General features: G+C 37.3%; 1 protein-coding gene across 5 annotated transcripts in view; it reads right to left on the bottom strand.

The window, feature by feature from the left end:
* Nucleotides 1-52: 52 nt before the first annotated feature.
* Nucleotides 53-18,396, bottom strand: part of LOC143230277 (protein patched-like) — a 114,074-nt gene continuing 95,730 nt past the window's right edge. For all 5 annotated transcript variants that reach the window (XM_076463540.1, XM_076463528.1, XM_076463543.1 and 2 more), the window contains 10 exons: nucleotides 17,570-17,882; nucleotides 12,066-12,211; nucleotides 10,893-11,345; nucleotides 9,431-9,568; nucleotides 8,938-9,080; nucleotides 4,981-5,080; nucleotides 4,541-4,819; nucleotides 3,816-3,999; nucleotides 3,001-3,110; nucleotides 53-2,079 (listed from right to left, as the gene is read on the bottom strand). In XM_076463540.1, coding sequence (XP_076319655.1) covers nucleotides 3,001-3,110; nucleotides 3,816-3,999; nucleotides 4,541-4,819; nucleotides 4,981-5,080; nucleotides 8,938-9,080; nucleotides 9,431-9,568; nucleotides 10,893-11,345; nucleotides 12,066-12,211; nucleotides 17,570-17,882 — 1,866 coding nt within the window. In that variant the 3' untranslated portion in view covers nucleotides 53-2,079. The remainder of the gene's footprint in view (nucleotides 2,080-3,000; nucleotides 3,111-3,815; nucleotides 4,000-4,540; nucleotides 4,820-4,980; nucleotides 5,081-8,937; nucleotides 9,081-9,430; nucleotides 9,569-10,892; nucleotides 11,346-12,065; nucleotides 12,212-17,569; nucleotides 17,883-18,396) is intronic.

Below are 18,396 nucleotides of genomic sequence, written 5' to 3'. Positions count from 1 at the left end.
CAGCTGTAATGTCACAAACACGTATCACAAGTGAGCCAAGAAACATCACATATATTCAGACTAATGCCCATTTTGGGCTTTATTAGAGTTTACATACACATTTCACAATCAGATACTAGATTATAAAGTTTTTAATTCGATATGTACGACTCTTAAGGAACCAGTATCTACAATATTTCTTACAAAGTATTGTACATCAAAAACGTTAAAAATACTTTTCAGTAGGATCAGTAAACACCAGTTTTTCTTCAAACAAAGACTTAGAATACAGAGCAACTATTTTACAAAATAAATAACACCATGAACCAGCTGACGGGCAGCATCAGTTGCGTTAACAATCTTTAAACAGGTGCTGCCCTCTTCAATGTTCTCATTTTGTACTCGGAGTAAGCTTATTGGAATTAGCTCTTGTTAAGCTGTTAAATTTTTGAGCTTCCCCCCTCCTCTGTGACCATTCACATATTATTTATAGTACCAATCTTAAAGTAAAATAATTAATCACTTATTCTTTAACATAATCAGATAATTCATTCACGCACACTTTCTATGCTCTATTTAGTTAATTTAAAACTTCGAACTAGACGTTTGAAACCACAAAATATATATTTAAATTTTAAACCTTTAATACAACCTAACAGCGCTGGCAGACTTAATACGACGTGTGGATTTGTTTTTAAAACTGACATACAACCACTTCCTTTAAACTATGTACACAGTATCAACAATGCGCTACAAAGGACGCGTGTCAGAGTTTGATACCATTAACCATCCACACGAATCACTTTCTTTAGTAGATAAATATAAATTTAAAAGAATTAGAAAAAAAACAAACAAAATATTAACACATCTAAATCTCTCCTTAAGTTACTTGAGCAAAACTAATTCATATTAGGACAAAAAAATCTTAACATACATTAGGTTTAATTCGTTAAAATGTCTATAGTCTCAAAACTACATGTTGCCTTCACTGTTTGTTATTTACTCAGATGATTATACACTGGTTATATTATAATACCCATTAATACCTCTAGTAACTAGTTAACTCCACACACACATTCAACGATCTAACATTAAAACAAACATCACACAAAATGCCTGAGTGTTGGCTGTACATTGTAGTTTCAATCACAACTGTAAACTGTTCAAACCTGTTTCATTTTATACCTTCAATATCAGGAGTGCGTTCGTCCCTAGAAGATACAGTTAAGAATTTTGTAAGAAACAGTAATTTAACCAGTTTCAGCTGACCAATAAACACGTAGCTTTTTATATATTTTTATTGTGCATACAAAAGGTGACCCCGACAACATTATGGGAATTTGGAACTTTTTTAATAGGATTCTCTTTCAAACTTATCAAAGTTTACCGGTTTTAGATATGATTAAAACATATCTCGTTCTTTTAAATATTTCTATAGATTATCCAAAGATACACGCGGCATTAGGAGAGTTATGACTCCGTAAACAAGGCAGTGGAGGGGTTAGGACGTCATACATTTAACATATGAACAACGTAAGAAACAAACAAAACAGTTATTTGGTTAGCAGTGTGTCACGTTTAAACGATGGAGTTCCCATGGTAACATCCACTGTTTAATAAGTTCGTCGTTTAAATCCAGTTTTGAATATTTGAAGTTCACGAGACGTAGAATACATCGAATGTTAGTAGCTGTTTCTAACAAACTGTTCTACTATTGTGGTGAACGTTTTCCTCTTGGTTCCGGACGATAGGTAAGAAATACTCGATACATCCGACAAAAACAGTTTTAATTTAAAATTATCGCAAGTCTACGAACATCACGTTCCCCTGTCAGACGAAACGAATGGAACTTGAAGAAACGGTCCACGTGTTAATGACATTTTTCGGCTCTGTACACAAATATATATTTTACAGTTCTCGTTTGAAGTAAGCAATAATAATAATACTTCACTGTACATTAATTTATTCTGGTTTTTACGGTCATTTAAATTAATCCTACATGTTTCAGCGATAAATTATGATTTCATCAGAGCACGAAATTCACAAGGTCTCGTGTTCTCACAGAAACACGCGGCTGTTGTAGCACGTCCTCCACGTTTTCTGCAGAAAAACAACACACCATCAGATTACATTCGTTCTCTTACAGTAATTAATATCTAGACTTAATTTAAGAGCATGTAGTTCAATTAAGACAAGTACTTTCGTATTCTAGACATCTCAGTACTTACGGGTTTAAATATTGCCACAAACAAAACCACTAAAGAGAAACTGTACAATAAATTAAATGTTTGCAACCAAACTGCCATCTGTCGTCAAGTGGTCACAACTTACATTAATTGTACTGTTTGCATTTGCTAGGTTAAACAGCAATAATGATACAATGATTATAAAAACATTAACGAAACGAATTCTGATTAACCTGTATTTCTAAACAGCCTTTCATAACTTAGTGAAAGTATTGGTTAGTAAGTTTATTTCTTTCATAACTTAGTGAACGTATTGGTTAGTAAGTTTATTTCTTTCATAACTTAGTGAAAGTATTGGTTAGTAAGTTTATTTCTTTCATAACTTAGTGAAAGTATTGGTTAGTAAGTTTATTTCATAACTTAGTGAAAGTATTGGTTAGTAAGTTTATTTCTTTCATAACTTAGTGAAAGTATTGGTTAGTAAGTTTATTTCTTTATTACCACTTATTATTTACTAATCACACACGTTTACTTATTGTCTACTTCAAGTAATATTTTATCAGAATGGGTGCGTTTGTTTCTCTGGAATTAAGCACAAAGCTACACATTGAGCTATCTGTGCTCTGCCCACAGCGGGTATCGAAACCCGATTTCTAGAGGGCGCGAATCCGCAGACATGCCGCTATGGCAGTGGTAGGCCAGAATGGGTGTTACAGTAACAATAATGATAAGACATTCTAACTACTAAATGTTTCGAAAATATCTTTAGTTTAGGCTTTAAAACAAAACATTTATCTACGAACAGCCTACACAAAAACACTTGAATTAAACCAACCTATGTTTTTGAACTGTCACCAGAGTCCGTGTCGCCATCACTAAGCCTTGAGGTACTGCCTTCTTTCGAACGTCTTCTATGTTTATAACTGTGTTCCCTCTCTGTTGAACCTGTAAGGATGAATTACCAGTGTATTATATTACCTTCAGTCTTTTAAAAACACTGGTTTTATTTTATTAAGTGATATAAAATTCCTACAAGAGAGCAGTACCTTACGAGCAGCCGTGAAATGGGAGGCCATACAATTCCTTTCCCCTAAAACCTATTTAGAAGACCACAGTTACCAGTTTTTGAGATTTAGCATATGTTTAACACATCCAAGGCCAAAAGGCCCAACAATTTTGGTTTGGTTTGAATTTCGTGCAAAGCAACACGAGGATCTGCGCTAGCCGTCTCTAATTTAGCAGTGTAAGACTAGTCATCACCACCCACCGCCAACTCTTGGGCTACTATTTTACCAACGAATAGTAGGATTGATCGTAACTTTATAACACCACCACGGCTGAAAGGGCGAGCATGATTGGTGTGACGGGGATTCGAACCCGCGACCCTCAGATTACGAGTCGAGTGCATTAACCACCTGACCATGCTGGACCAGACCCAAAATTAACGTGCATACCTAGTACATAAATGCATTTTTTTTTGATAAAATTTATTGTTAAAGAAGATATTCGTTCACTTATTTGTCAAACATTTACTTTGACCAGTTATCACCAAATGTAAATTACACGGAATTACTTGAAAAGTTCATCGAAAAATTAATCGAAATTAACATTTTACTGAATCAACGGACAGCTTAGGTCAGTAGGTCATACCTGGGAGAGGTGTATGTACTTCAACTTTGACTTTGGCGGTAGCTGTAACAGTTGTCGTGACAGCTGTCTGCATTGTATTGGACTGAGAACTCGAAGAACCAGAGTCACTGGCTGTATGGCTGGTGGAACGGCTATTCGCCTGTTTGTCATCTGAAACCGTGCTCGTGTTGACCATACTTGTATCCTAGAAACACGAAAATAGGTCCAACAAACTTCGATATTAAAAATAATAATAATGAAACCTAATTAAAATTAAGAGCTATAATTGAAATAAGTAAATTTAAAAATATTCAAATAATTTTGTTTTTGTTTGAGTTTCGCGCAAAGCTACACAAGCAAAGCTATCTGCGCTAGCCATCCCTAATTTAGCAGTATAAAACTAGAAGGCAGCTAGTCATCACCACCCACCGCCAACTCTTGGGCTACTCTTTTACCAACGAATAGTGGGGACTGACCGTCACATAATAACGCCCCCACGGCTGAAAGGGCGAGCATGATTGGTGCGACGGGGACTCGAACCCGCGACCCTCGGGTTACGAGTCGAACGCCTTAACCCACATGGCCATGCTGGGCCACTATTCAAATAATATGTACCTATTAATATTCGTGCTTTTATTATTTATAAGTTTTTCAAAGTGAATGGATGTAAAATAAGTTTAATTATTTTGACTAATTTCTAATGGTGACTATTGTAAGCAACAGCTACGAACGTTTTGCCGTCTCACCCGTTTATTTGTTGTCGTGGTCGTGCTTATATTTCCACCAGATGTCGCCGTTGTATTAGTAATAGTTGTGGTTTCCACAACCACCTCCGGCTGCACAACGATTTCGTGTGACGAATGGTAGGACTGGGGTTCTTCCGTAATTGTACTGAGTGAAATTTCCGAGTTGACCCGGGGGTACACCCGACGACTGAAATGGCGGGAAGTCTGTGTCCTCTGTCTCGGCGGGGATGGCTCTGGTGATGGGGTAGCTATCCTATCAGGATCATCATGGGGTATTACCTGCCAGCGTAAGTAAATATATAAACGTATTACCATTGTATAACATTGTTAGTTCAATAATCACTACGACGGTAGTTACCGAGTTCCTCGATTAAATTTTGGTTTACATGACATAAAAAAAACGACAGAAAATACAGTTAGAAAAAATAAAGTGTACACACCTCTCCCGGAGGTCCGACCAACGAGAGCAACACTGGAAGGACTGCTAGACCATTCACTGCACCAATAAATACCAGAGCAACTAGGACATAGAAGAAATACCTGAAATGATAAATACATGGGAATTTAAACTCGGGTAGTAAAAATGAAAGTATATTTTAGAAATATTTTAGATACTGTATTAATGACGTAAGACCGACACACGGACCTACCAAAGTTATCAAACTGATATAAGAAGTCATGGAACAGGTAATGGTTACGACAATGTTAATAAAATAATTATAAATAGTGTAGTAAACCACACGAAGTTACACCAATGTTATGATCGGACGCAAGAAAAACAACAACAAAACCAATATAAAAGTTATGAAACTATTACCAAAACAATAAAACTGCTGAAAGATATTAAACTAGTAGTTCAAGCTAGATACTACAATATCCGAAACTAGCAGGATAACCTAAAAACACAAAAAAAAACTGTTATGTGCATTTAGTTTACAGTTATTCTGGTATATGTGAATAAAATATATATATTTTCAAATATTCATCTGTTAAGACTGTCACAGCAATAATATTTCTGCTACGGGGCCGACAACGTCTTAAGAAATGTTTACTAAAGTGTTTTCTTGGATATGTGTAAGAAGGTAAGATTGGGCGAGTAAAGATATCGAAATATTCATCGTTGCTAGGAATGGTTCGTAATCCAGAAACAAACAAACCAGGTTTAAACCATGGACTATTTTACGAGCTATGTTCATATAACGAGAGTTTTATTTGTTTTTACTTTCTACACGCTCAAGACCATTGTAACATTTCGTTATTTCGAACCGTTGTTCCTGTCTAAGTCACGGGTAAAGACCTAGAATCAAGACCTTTCCTGACGTATGTTTCTTTCGTGGAACACCCATGCTGCCATTTATTGTTCACCCCCCCACACACACACACACACAATCCTTCCATTTTAACCCGAGGCCTCTACGTGCTGGAGGCCCGAACCAGCCTTCTATAATGAAGACATCCTCAGCGCTATTCAGCAAGTAGTTTAGTTTTATTACCAAAGACTAGGGCTTCAGGACAACTCGAGCCCCCTTGACAACTTTATTTAGTTGTTGGAGATACAAATGTATTCATATTGTGCGGTACTCAGTAAGCCGAGGGTTAGAAAGCTGAATAATACATTTTGTACCTGCTCAAGAAGATAAATGGAAGGCACGGATGAGAGAGTATTAGAATAGAAAAAAAAACCAACGCCTGGTATTACTACTTCAGTTTTGACGATAAACAAGACCTCGTGTTATAACAGGAAGCACTAGCCATGATGAAGGGGAGTAGACAGGGGTTACAGAAGCAGGTTCTGGGGCCTGATGTCTCCCTGTGGTTTTATGTTGCCACAATTGTTGATTAGAAGCGACCGTCGTGGTGTCTTGGCCCACCCTGTTTGCAGTTTTTCTGCATTTTAAACTATATTTAATAGAACAAGTGGTCAGAGGTCAAAATAGATATGACATTGAGCCACGAAGTTCATAATTGGGTATTAAAGCAACACGACATTACATATTAAACTGGGAAAGTTTACAATTAGGTACATGAAAAGCACCTCAATCCTAGTGGCTATTTTAAAAACAACCTCAGAAAATTTACTTTCACATGAATGCAATAAGTACATTTTACGGCAAAACAGCCAGCATTTATATTTAAATTTTAATACAGCTTTTCTTACTATGTGGCAACATCGATGTTGCCACATTTTCCGTGTCCTTTCTGGTCACATCAAGTAGAAGTTTGCCATGATTAAAATAATGGCCATTGTTCTCAAAACCAATTTGTTTCTGGGTGTTGATCAACGTGTGATAACCAAACAGATTAACAGCTTTTCTTTTAAAACCGAAGTTTGTGATAATTTATGTTTTCTTTACATAAACATGAAAGGAAATAACCACAGGCGGCAGAGCATGTCCGAATTTGGAGGGACCGACGATTGAAGCGCCTTCTTTAAGTTAACACTGACCACTGAAGTGAAACAGCGATTTTCAACAATAATTATACACAAACCTTCATTCCCCACTGAAATGGTCCCTTTCCTCCTGAGCCAAAATTGGTAGGACATATCATATAGTGTCCCCGGTTCCACAGACTATCAGACGTTTCTTTTTTCATACCACTCCCCATTTGATATGGTCAAGTGAAATAAGAAAGCTCTGCTAATCTCAGGAATATTAATCTTTCTATCATACATATAATGTCTAAGCAGCTTCTCTGTTTGACACCACTGGACGGTACATTCATAATGTCTAAGCAGCTTCTCTGTTTGACACCACCGGACGGTACATTCATAATGTCTAAGCAGCTTCTCTGTTTGACACCACCGGACGGTACATTCATAATGTCTAAGCAGCTTCTCTGTTTGACACCACCGGACGGTACATTCATAATGTCTAAGCAGCTTCTCTGTTTGACACCACCGGACGGTACATTCATAATGTCTAAGCAGCTTCTCTGTTTGACACCACCGGACGGTACATTCATAATGTCTAAGCAGCTTCTCTGTTTGACACCACTGGACGGTACATTCATAATGTCTAAGCAGCTTCTCTGTTTGACACCACTGGACGGTACATTCATAATGTCTAAGCAGCTTCTCTGTTTGACACCACCGGACGGTACATTCATAATGTCTAAGCAGCTTCTCTGTTTGACACCACCGGACGGTACATTCATAATGTCTAAGCAGCTTCTCTGTTTGACACCACCGGACGGTACATTCATAATGTCTAAGCAGCTTCTCTGTTTGACACCACCGGACGGTACATTCATAATGTCTAAGCAGCTTCTCTGTTTGACACCACCGGACGGTACATTCATAATGTCTGAGCAGCTTCTCTGTTTGACACCACCGGACGGTACATTCATAATGTCTGAGCAGCTTCTCTGTTTGACACCACCGGACGGTACATTCATAATGTCTAAGCAGCTTCTCTGTTTGACACCACCGGACGGTACATTCATAATGTCTAAGCAGCTTCTCTGTTTGACACCACCGGACGGTACATTCATAATGTCTAAGCAGCTTCTCTGTTTGACACCACCGGACGGTACATTCATAATGTCTAAGCAGCTTCTCTGTTTGACACCACCGGACGGTACATTCATAATGTCTAAGCAGCTTCTCTGTTTGACACCACCGGACGGTACATTCATAATGTCTAAGCAGCTTCTCTGTTTGACACCACCGGACGGTACATTCATAATGTCTAAGCAGCTTCTCTGTTTGACACCACCGGACGGTACATTCATAATGTCTAAGCAGCTTCTCTGTTTGACACCACCGGACGGTACATTCATAATGTCTAAGCAGCTTCTCTGTTTGACACCACTGGATGGTTTTTTACTGCACTGTATACTTATTCAAACTACACGCAAGTAGAGCGAAGATCTATTTGCATAATAAACAATTTCTTGGTTTATTCAACCAACACTATGGTGTATATTTCTAAAGTTTTAATCCAAAATGTGCTTGATATAACAGAGAAAAAAATACAGTTGTTAATATTTCTGTTACTTACCATACAACGTATAACTAGATAAAAGAAATGTAAAAATCCATTTAAAATAAAAGTGACCTCAGGTATAAATTTAAAATGAAAGTGACCTCACGACTTTGGAAATGCCATCACTTCAGTCTTCTGTGTTTAGGCCCAATTTTCATAAAGTTCTAGTGTCAACGACATATCTATCTTTTGTCTTCTTTTCAATACCAATACATGTGTATGTTATAAATGAACGTTACAAGCCCACAAATATTATGGTGGACCATGAACAAATAACACTTGGGGTTAACCACCACCATGATTTCATGGAAGTGATCGTTCTACCAGTCTACAGTGAGCTTCAAACTGAAAAGAACATGCCAGTCATAAGAACTTTGATCCAATGTGAGATAATTATAAAACAAAACTTACCTGATGATGAAGTCGAATTCTGAGAAGGCCAACATCAGGACACCCAGAAGGGTTGACATTGACCCATGGACAACAGGTGCAAACATATGTTCTAAGGTCATCGCCATTCTTCTATTTCTGTCTCCAATACTGGTCAGAAAGCCCTACACACATAATGAAATGTTCTTATGAACAAAACATTAGTAATTTTTGGCATGATTTAAAATTAAACCATTTTAGCAAGCAAAATGCTTATACGTTCCTGTAATTCTGTATAGGAAACGTACATCAAAGTTATGTCTTCCATGATTATTTTAAGCACAAATTAGTCTACACAGTGGACTATCTGCATTGGGCACCATCACAGGTATGAAACCCCAATTATTGTTGAATCATCTGGAGGCAACTTCTCATGAACTGCCCTACTATGGTCGTGGTAACATTATTACTTGGACTAAATAATATTCATGCATTTTGCTAAACAGAATGGAGTTTTTGATTTTACAAGACCTACCATCGTGATGTGAGCCGTAAAGTCCATTCCAATACCAACAGCAACAATCAGAATGACCGCTGGAACTGCACTCAAGCGAATTCCTAAAATTCCCATCAGACCAAACAGATGAATCACAATGGAAGCCAGAACGACGATCTAGACATTGAAAGAAAAGTGTAATACTGTATTACACGTATAAGACAGTAAAAACATTCCCCACATTAATCTTTTTAAAAAATATGTATCTGGCCGCATTTGAATAAGCTTCCTACTAATATAAATAATTAACATACTTCATTTATACCAAAAACAGTATTCACTTATCTGTCAGCAAGACAAAACAGTATTCACTTATCTGTCAGTAAGACAAAACAGTATTCACTTATCTGTCAGTAAGACAAAACAGTATTCACTTATCTGTCAGTAAGACAAAACAGTATTCACTTATCTGTCAGTAAGACAAAACAGTATTCACTTATCTGTCAGTAAGACAAAACAGTATTCACTTATCTGTCAGTAAGACAAAACAGTATTCACTTATCTGTCAGTAACACAAAACAGTATTCACTTATCTGTCAGTAACACAAAACAGTATTCACTTATCTGTCAGTAACACAAAACAGTATTCACTTATCTGTCAGTAACACAAAACAGTATTCACTTATCTGTCAGTAACACAAAACAGCATTCACTTATCTGTCAGTAACACAAAACAGCATTCACTTATCTGTCAGTAACACAAAACAGCATTCACTTATCTGTCAGTAATACAAAACAGCATTCACTTATCTGTCAGTAATACAAGACAGTATTCACTTATCTGTCAGTAATACAAGACAGTATTCACTTATCTGTCAGTAATACAAAACAGTATTCACTTATCTCTCAGTAATACAAAACAGTATTCACTTATCTCTCAGTAATACAAAACAGTATTCACTTATCTCTCAGTAATACAAGACAGTATTCACTTATCTGTCAGTAATACAAAACAGTATTCACTTATCTCTCAGTAATACAAAACAGTATTCACTTATCTCTCAGTAATACAAAACAGTATTCACTTATCTCTCAGTAATACAAAACAGTATTCACTTATCTCTCAGTAATACAAAACAGTATTCACTTATCTGTCAGTAATACAAGACAGTATTCACTTATCTCTCAGTAATACAAAACAGTATTCACTTATCTCTCAGTAATACAAGACAGTATTCACTTATCTCTCAGTAATACAAGACAGTATTCACTTATCTCTCAGTAATACAAGACAGTATTCACTTATCTCTCAGTAATACAAGACAGTATTCACTTATCTCTCAGTAATACAAGACAGTATTCACTTATCTCTCAGTAATACAAGACAGTATTCACTTATCTCCAAGTAATAGTTGTTTAAGTTTGCACACGAAAGTAAAGATGAAAATTTTTTTCCTGATATCTACAAAAATCAACCAAGAATAAAAAACACTTCACTGACCATGATGAAAGCTGCCCAGATATTGACCAGGACAACAGAAACCACGAGGAAGATTGCTGTCAGAACACAGATTAGGGCCACACAGAGATAGAACCTCAGTCCAATGTACTGTTCCCAGAAAACGAATGGGATTCCTGTGGGGAAGTTTGGTAATCCTCTTTCTTCATATTTCTGGCACAGAGTCCGAATGACCTCAATGGTTTTCGTTATCTCGTTGGTGTCCCCCATGTTATTCAGGTAGAATGGCATCTGAGCGTAAACCAAAGGTTGGGATTTGGGGATTTTGAGATCTACATCCTGAGGATCGTGCCTCCAATCGCGGGGTTCAGGCTGGAGGTTGGCTTGAGAGGAGGAGTAAGCGAGGGCGTCGTTAGAAACCCATGCTGACAAAAGGTTGTAGAAAGCTTTAGAATTGATGATACCTTCCTTGTCCACCAGTCGAGATGTTGTGACCTGAAAAATAGAAACACAAGTGTTACGGAACAAGCAAACATAAAATCCACTGTTAGTGGCAAACGGAACGCAATATTAGAGTAATACAAATTAATATGAATCAAGTTATCTTCTCAAAATATTAGCAGTGTAAAAATATATTCTATCGGTCCGAAGTTTTAACGCAACTACCTAACGACATACTGGCCGAAAAAAATACGAAAGTACAATTGGTTATAGTTTCTTTACAACTATAGCACAAGTAGATTTTACCTCAGGTCACTACCTTATTATCAGGAAACACATGCATACTAGCACACTTTCCAAACGTCTTTAAACACTGATGAAGGTTTGCGTTTTCTAAGTTCGTTTGTAAAAGGAGTCTTCTAAAATTTTTAATATCTTCTTTAGATGACTAAGAGTTTGGGCATGGCATGGCCTAGCGCGTTAAGGCGTGTGCTTCGTAATCTAAGGGTCACGGGTTCGCGCCCGAGTCGCGCCAAAACATGCTCGCCCTCCCAGCCGTGGGGCGTTATAATGTTACGGTCAATCCCACTATTCGTTGGTAAAAGAGTAGCCCAAGAGTTGGCGGTGGGTGGTGATGACTAGCTGCCTTCCCTCTAGTTTTACACTGCTAAATTAGAGACGGCTAGCACAGATAGCCCTCGAGTAGCTTTCTGCGAAATTCCAAAACGAACAAACAAACAAGACTAAGATTTAAAAAAAACAAAACATTCTTACCAGAGATTTGTCCACAGGGTTATCAACTCTTCCAGTTTGCACCAACAACTTATAAGCTAGAATGCCTTCATCGGTAGCGTTACTGAACCACCGTTCTTGGGTAATACAGCCATCTTTCCAGTCTTTGTCGAATGCTTTCTGCAGACCTGCGAGATATACATACATACTACCTGTCATTTAACGCTGTTCAAAAGCCATATTTTATTACGTTTCGACGGAATCGTAATTTGAGATCCGTCAACAATATAGCATAATAAACTATGATGATACGCATTTCTAAACTATCAGTCACTGCTTCCGTTAGTTGTGGTGTCAAATGGGTACGTTATTAATACTGTTTTTAAACAGAAAACTTATCTGACGATATATTGTTTCAGATGGGTACATGTTTCATGACAATCTGTACATCTACTACTTAAACTAAAAACAAAAGTGTTATCTAATGTTGTTCTTTGTTCACAGTACCCGATAAAACAAGACTGTTTAGTAGTAAACTGCAGAATATTTATTTCAGAATTCTAACGCAGATCTACACAGAGAACAAACAGCGTCTGCATAACAAAACTTATGAAATAGACGGATGGCAGCTAGACGTCAGCTCGCACTTCATTATAAATACTTAAATATTAATGTATAACCGTAACGTAGGATTTGATTGTCACTTTTATAGCTAACTCACGGCCGCAGAGTTCAACGGGCGGTGAACCAAGAATCCTCGCATTCATCGTTAGAGCACACTAACAATTAAGACGCATCCGGACGTAAATATAGAATTAAGTCATAATTACCAATTTGTAATAAACTATACAATCGCTATTTATGCATGTAAAGAATAAATATTTTGAAAATAACAAAAATTAAACAGTAGCTGTCAAGAAAAAAGAATATATGGTGATATAATAATAACATATATTTTATTATTATTATTACACGAAATAAAATGTTGACGTATATTTAATGTTTAACCTAATTTCCTGTAGAGCTTTCGTAATTTTTCTTTTATAATAAAGCCATCATCGTTATAACAAAGGTACCAGAAGGTATCGGTGAACGTAAATATATTATCGTAACGGTCTGCTAAACACAATTATCCTTAGTATCATTTCTTAGGGCTGCAGCAGGCCACGTGTCTTTTTCCAAGGGCGACAACGGCACGTAGACTGTAATACTGAAACAAGCCGCCAATTGAAATGTTGGCAGGAGTGAGTTCGGTCGGTAATAGGCTTAGAGGTAAGATGCTTAAATAAAACATGAAGCCAGGACTGATAGTTGCCAAGTTATTCTGACAGCCGGTTTGATGTCTTCATTTTCCGACGCAGGTGAGTAGTACAGTGATTCATCGCTTGGGGTAACAAGATTTAAAACCGACCATTCAAAAATTTCTCTCCCCGCAGTTTTCTACCTCACGTGCGAAAATAGTCGGCCATGTGTGTATATCTCTCGTACGTTCTTTGAAATGCGGTGCAATTTATCATACAAAACAACTGATTATCTGTGGTGCAAAATGTTAAGTGTATTTATCTTCACGCGTACAAGATGGTCTCAAGAAAATACCTTTTGGTGCAAAACGTACAAAATTCAGTTATGTTCGTCAGTTGAAATTGGGTAATTTGTTTGTTTTTGAATTTCGCGCAAAGCTATACGAGAGCTATCTGCACTATCCGTGCCTAATTTAGCAGTATAAGACTAGAGGGTAGACAGCTAGTCATCACCACTCACCGCCAACTCTTGGGCTACTCTTTTACCAATGAATAACGGGATTGACCGTCATCTATAACGCCCACACGGCTCGAAGGGCGAACATGTTTTATGCGACGGGAATTCGAACCCGCGACCCTCAGATTACGAGTCGAACGCCTTAACCTCTTGGCCATGCCGGGCCAATTCGAAAGTTGGGTCAAAATAAGTACGTCACTCACTCAGTACATCTAACCAAGCATCGAACTTACAGGCAAATTGTGTCAAAAATTCTAAACAAGTAATATACATATATTATTATTATTACATGAAATAAAATTTTGACGTTTATTTAATATTTAATCTCATTTCCTGTAGAGCTTTCACACACACTCACACAGCGAAATGATTATTTACAGATAAATAAAAGTATTTATCTCGAATAACAACTATCTCCGCGTAGTATCATGTGTGGGCTACGACCGTGGTTTATCATCACGTGTCAGTGACAAGTTTCTAGTCAGTTGCGAATGAGAACAAGGGCGGATTCTCTCGTGCTCTTCGAGAACCGTCGAGGCTGAAATTGGTAACTAAACAAAAAATTCAAATAAATGGCACTTCGATCGGGTGGTCCATCTATTTCGATTGAAAATAATTTTTTCTTACCTTTTCAAATTACACATCTATTTATCCCCACATATTACTATTTCGTATTATATAATTTGAGTAATTCGAAACTAAAACGTTACGTTTGCATAAACGTTAATAATATTGTCAAATGAACGAAATCACACCCGTAAAAATTTCTAAAACGAATAGATTCTGTTCGCAATGCTGACCCTACTACATATCATAGTACCTAAAAGACCCGAGATTTAGAAAACAGCCCCGGATTTTTATATTTGATGGGCAGTGGTTACAGACTCGAAAATCGCTTCTTGGCTCTATCAGCGGTTGGTCTTGGGCAGGGCAACACGGGATTAAAGCAGCTTGCTGACTGCTAGAATGAATGGTTAGCTTGAGTTATAGCTCAAGGGGAAAGAGACTGGGTGTATCTCACACTAAGAATGGCTGCTCGGTTCCTGCTTCAGGCACGTAGGTTATGACTTAGAAGCATGCAATGATCAAACACGTCCGCGCGGATGTGAGGGCGCTTCATGGATCAACTTGAGAAGATTCTCTTGGGACGAAAAAATACGCCAAGAACCTTCACAACCAGCTACGACGCGTAATTTGTACCTCTGAGAAAATAAACTAGACCTCAAACTCTGCGAACGTGATGAAAACATTGTGTAAACGAACGCCAGCAGACAATCAACGTTTGAATCCTACAAGTTTTCTCACGTGCACTGCTTTTAAAACCAAGACAATAAACTTACTATTTCCAGTTTCAATGTAACTTTACAAAAACCTCTCTACAAGCTGTTGTTATATATAAACATGTGTTTTTATTTTAACATTATTTCTCATTTCTCTGTCGTCAACACAAATGAACTGTTGTCTTGCACACGTTATTCAAAAGTCTCAAACTTCACCATCGATTGCTTGTTTTTGAATTTCGCGCAAATCTACTCGAGGGCTATCTGTGCTAGCCGTCCCTAATTTAGCAGTGTAAGACTAGAGGGAAGGCAGCTAGTCATCACCACCCACCGCCAACTCTTGGGCTACTCTTTTACTAGCAAATAGTGGGAATGACTGTCACATTATAACGCTCCCAGGGCTGAAATGGCGAGCATGTTTGTTGCGACATGGATTCGAACCCGCGACCCTCAGATTACGAGTCGAACGCCTTAACCCTCCTGGCCAAGCCGGGCCTACTTCAGCGTGTATAACTGACATCTGGACATACAAACTGATTACACGGCACAACAAAGTTTTTGTTTCTTGAACACTGTTGAACCTTAAGATTTTTGGCTGCTGATCACGAAAATCACATCTAAATTTGCCCATCACGTACCGTTCCACCGAAATCTTCAGTTTTCACCAGGACATTGATACAATGGAAAAACGATATCAGGGCAACTGGAATCCGTCAATGTTTGCTGACTACTGTTGGACACTGCAACCTGATGCACCGGACATTGAATACAAACGAAAATCAGGAGCAAAACACTTTATGTTGAACTTAATAGCGTATTAGAAACATAAACGCAATTAAATACGTTACTGCTGGTGAACAGTTAACTGTCTATTTCTCAGAGTTCCTACGTGATGAAGCAAAACCAAAACTATATTTGTACATACCCACCAGGTACCTGTCACAATCAGCTAAAACTTTTCAACAAAATTGTTGTGCAGTGTAAGTTACGCAGAAATATTCCGTTTTTCTTTGTTTTGGTTCTTGCTTTTTCACGTAAACATCACAGTTCTGTTGTTTAGTTCATGATTATTTTACCAATTAGATTGTTTTAGGGCATTTCGAAATGTTTCGAATTTGACTGTACTTTACATAATTTCTGCTTTGAAAAAAAAACTAAGTATTCAAATTTAACCAACAGATATCGCTGTTGCTGTAGTTGTGAACTACAACGCTGATGCTGAAACAGTAACAAGTCTGGAACCCCATCGCAATACAATAGAAAATTATGTTTTATTTATTGAGGAGGGCTCATAAGTCAAATGTCAATTTATTTATATAAATAATTATATATTAATAAAAAGTCTGCTTAGTTTTAAGTTAAGCACAAAGCTACGCATTGAGCTCTGCCCATCATGGATATTTAACTCCGGTTTCCAGCTGTGCAAGTCCGGACATTAATACCAAGAAAAAGCAAAGTTATTCAGGAAGTAACGTGTATAAATGTCCCAAAAAAATCTATAATAAATGTTTTACAGTTCCAAAACAAAATGCACAACAGATTTTTCCTGATTTCGATTTAAACAAGCCTCGACATAAAATTATATGAAATTATAATTCTTTCTGGGACTTTGAAACACAATAAAAATAATTGTAAAGGAAGAATACGGTTTAATTGTTTGTCTTTAAAACACAGCCAGAACACAATATACAATTTCAGCTCTTTATAATTCCTGAAGCTTTCAGGTAAGACAAACATCATAAAGGTAAAGAGAAAATACGGTGTAAGTAACGGTATCCATCATCAGTGACGGGAAAGTTTACATTAATATATTAAATTATTTCATGAACATTAATAAAGATTGTTACACTCCTGGTTTCACTCAGAGCCAAAACTCTCATCTACGTATATCGTTCACAGTGAAAAGTAACTGATCATTTCAGTCATGCTGAGAGCCAGTCAACAAAAAACATACGATAAATCTAAATTTTTTATTCAAGTCACATCACATTTTTAAATGTAAACGATAGTTACACTGATTCCTAACAGTGTAGTGTAGAATATCCTGCTTGTGAAATAACATTTGACATCCACGATATTCATGCCTCGTCAAGACAACAGTGAGTGTTGAGCTTTGTCTGCGTGCACAGATTTTCAAACAAAAGTCAGACGAACGCTCGGACACAGATATCGCGGTTCACAATACATACATGAATGTTTGCCTCAAAAGATGTTGCACATTACAACCATAATTGCTGTTTGATTCCCCCTTCAACGATCAATAGTGCAACATCACAATTCTTAACAGTGAAAATTTTGAAATTCAAAAGAAGAAAAAAACAAACAAACAGAAAAACGTTATTCAAAATGTTACACCGACATAGAAACAACATTATGAAGTTTATTTACACAAAACCAGAAATCTGGGGTTACAACCTCACTCAACTTTTCTATTTATTGTAACAAAGACTGTAATAATTATTTTATCTCTGTTCAATAACCATATTTTTCTTTGACACATGTACTTACTTATGAGCCAGTCTCTGAAAAGTGACAACCAGAAGTCCGGTAGGCCGCCGTCATCATTTTTAATTATCTTGTCTACCCTTGTGAAGGCCTCGTGGTACTCGTACAGAAGTTTTTGGTTCGTAGGGTACTCAAAATTTCCCTTAGTTACGGTAAACATGTTAAAAAAACCGAAGTACTTGCTTTGAAAGCGGAGAAAGTCATGTTCGTTGGTGTTTCGTGGCACAACGTCCGTGAGATCTAGTCCATCCTCGACGCGAAATAATCCCCATATACTAGTAATAGTGGCCACGAGGAACAGAATAACAGTCAGGACCTGAAATATAGAACCTTCTGGATCTTATAAAACCTCCACAACCATATTGTCCCCTTATATTTGGTACCGCACACTTTCATATTTAGAAGAAAAAAGTTCAGATTTTACTGCATAAAATATTTTCTAAACGTTTTATTGTTTGTTTCTTTTTCAATTTCGCGCAAAGCTACACGAGAGCTATCTGCGTTAGCCGTCTCTAATTTAGCAGTGTGAGACTAGAAGGAAGGCAGCTAGTCACCACCATCCACCGCCAACTCTTGGGCTACTCTTTTACCAACGAATAGTGGGATTAAACGTCACATTATAACGCCCCAACGACTGAAAGAGGGAGCACGTTTGCTGTGACGGGAATTCGAACCTGTGACCCTCGGATTACGAGTCGAGTGCCTTAATCATCTGACCGTGCCTGGCCTTAAAACTATTTATTACCAATCCCACAACATCTGTTAAATTTATCTCGAAACTAATATAGAACACTGACCTCAAAATATGTGATAAAACTGTTTAAACAAAT

Source organism: Tachypleus tridentatus, chromosome 1 (assembly GCF_004210375.1).
Source record: "Tachypleus tridentatus isolate NWPU-2018 chromosome 1, ASM421037v1, whole genome shotgun sequence".
In the NCBI taxonomy this organism is placed as follows: domain Eukaryota; kingdom Metazoa; phylum Arthropoda; class Merostomata; order Xiphosura; family Limulidae; genus Tachypleus; species Tachypleus tridentatus.
This window is presented reverse-complemented; position numbering and strand designations above follow the sequence as displayed.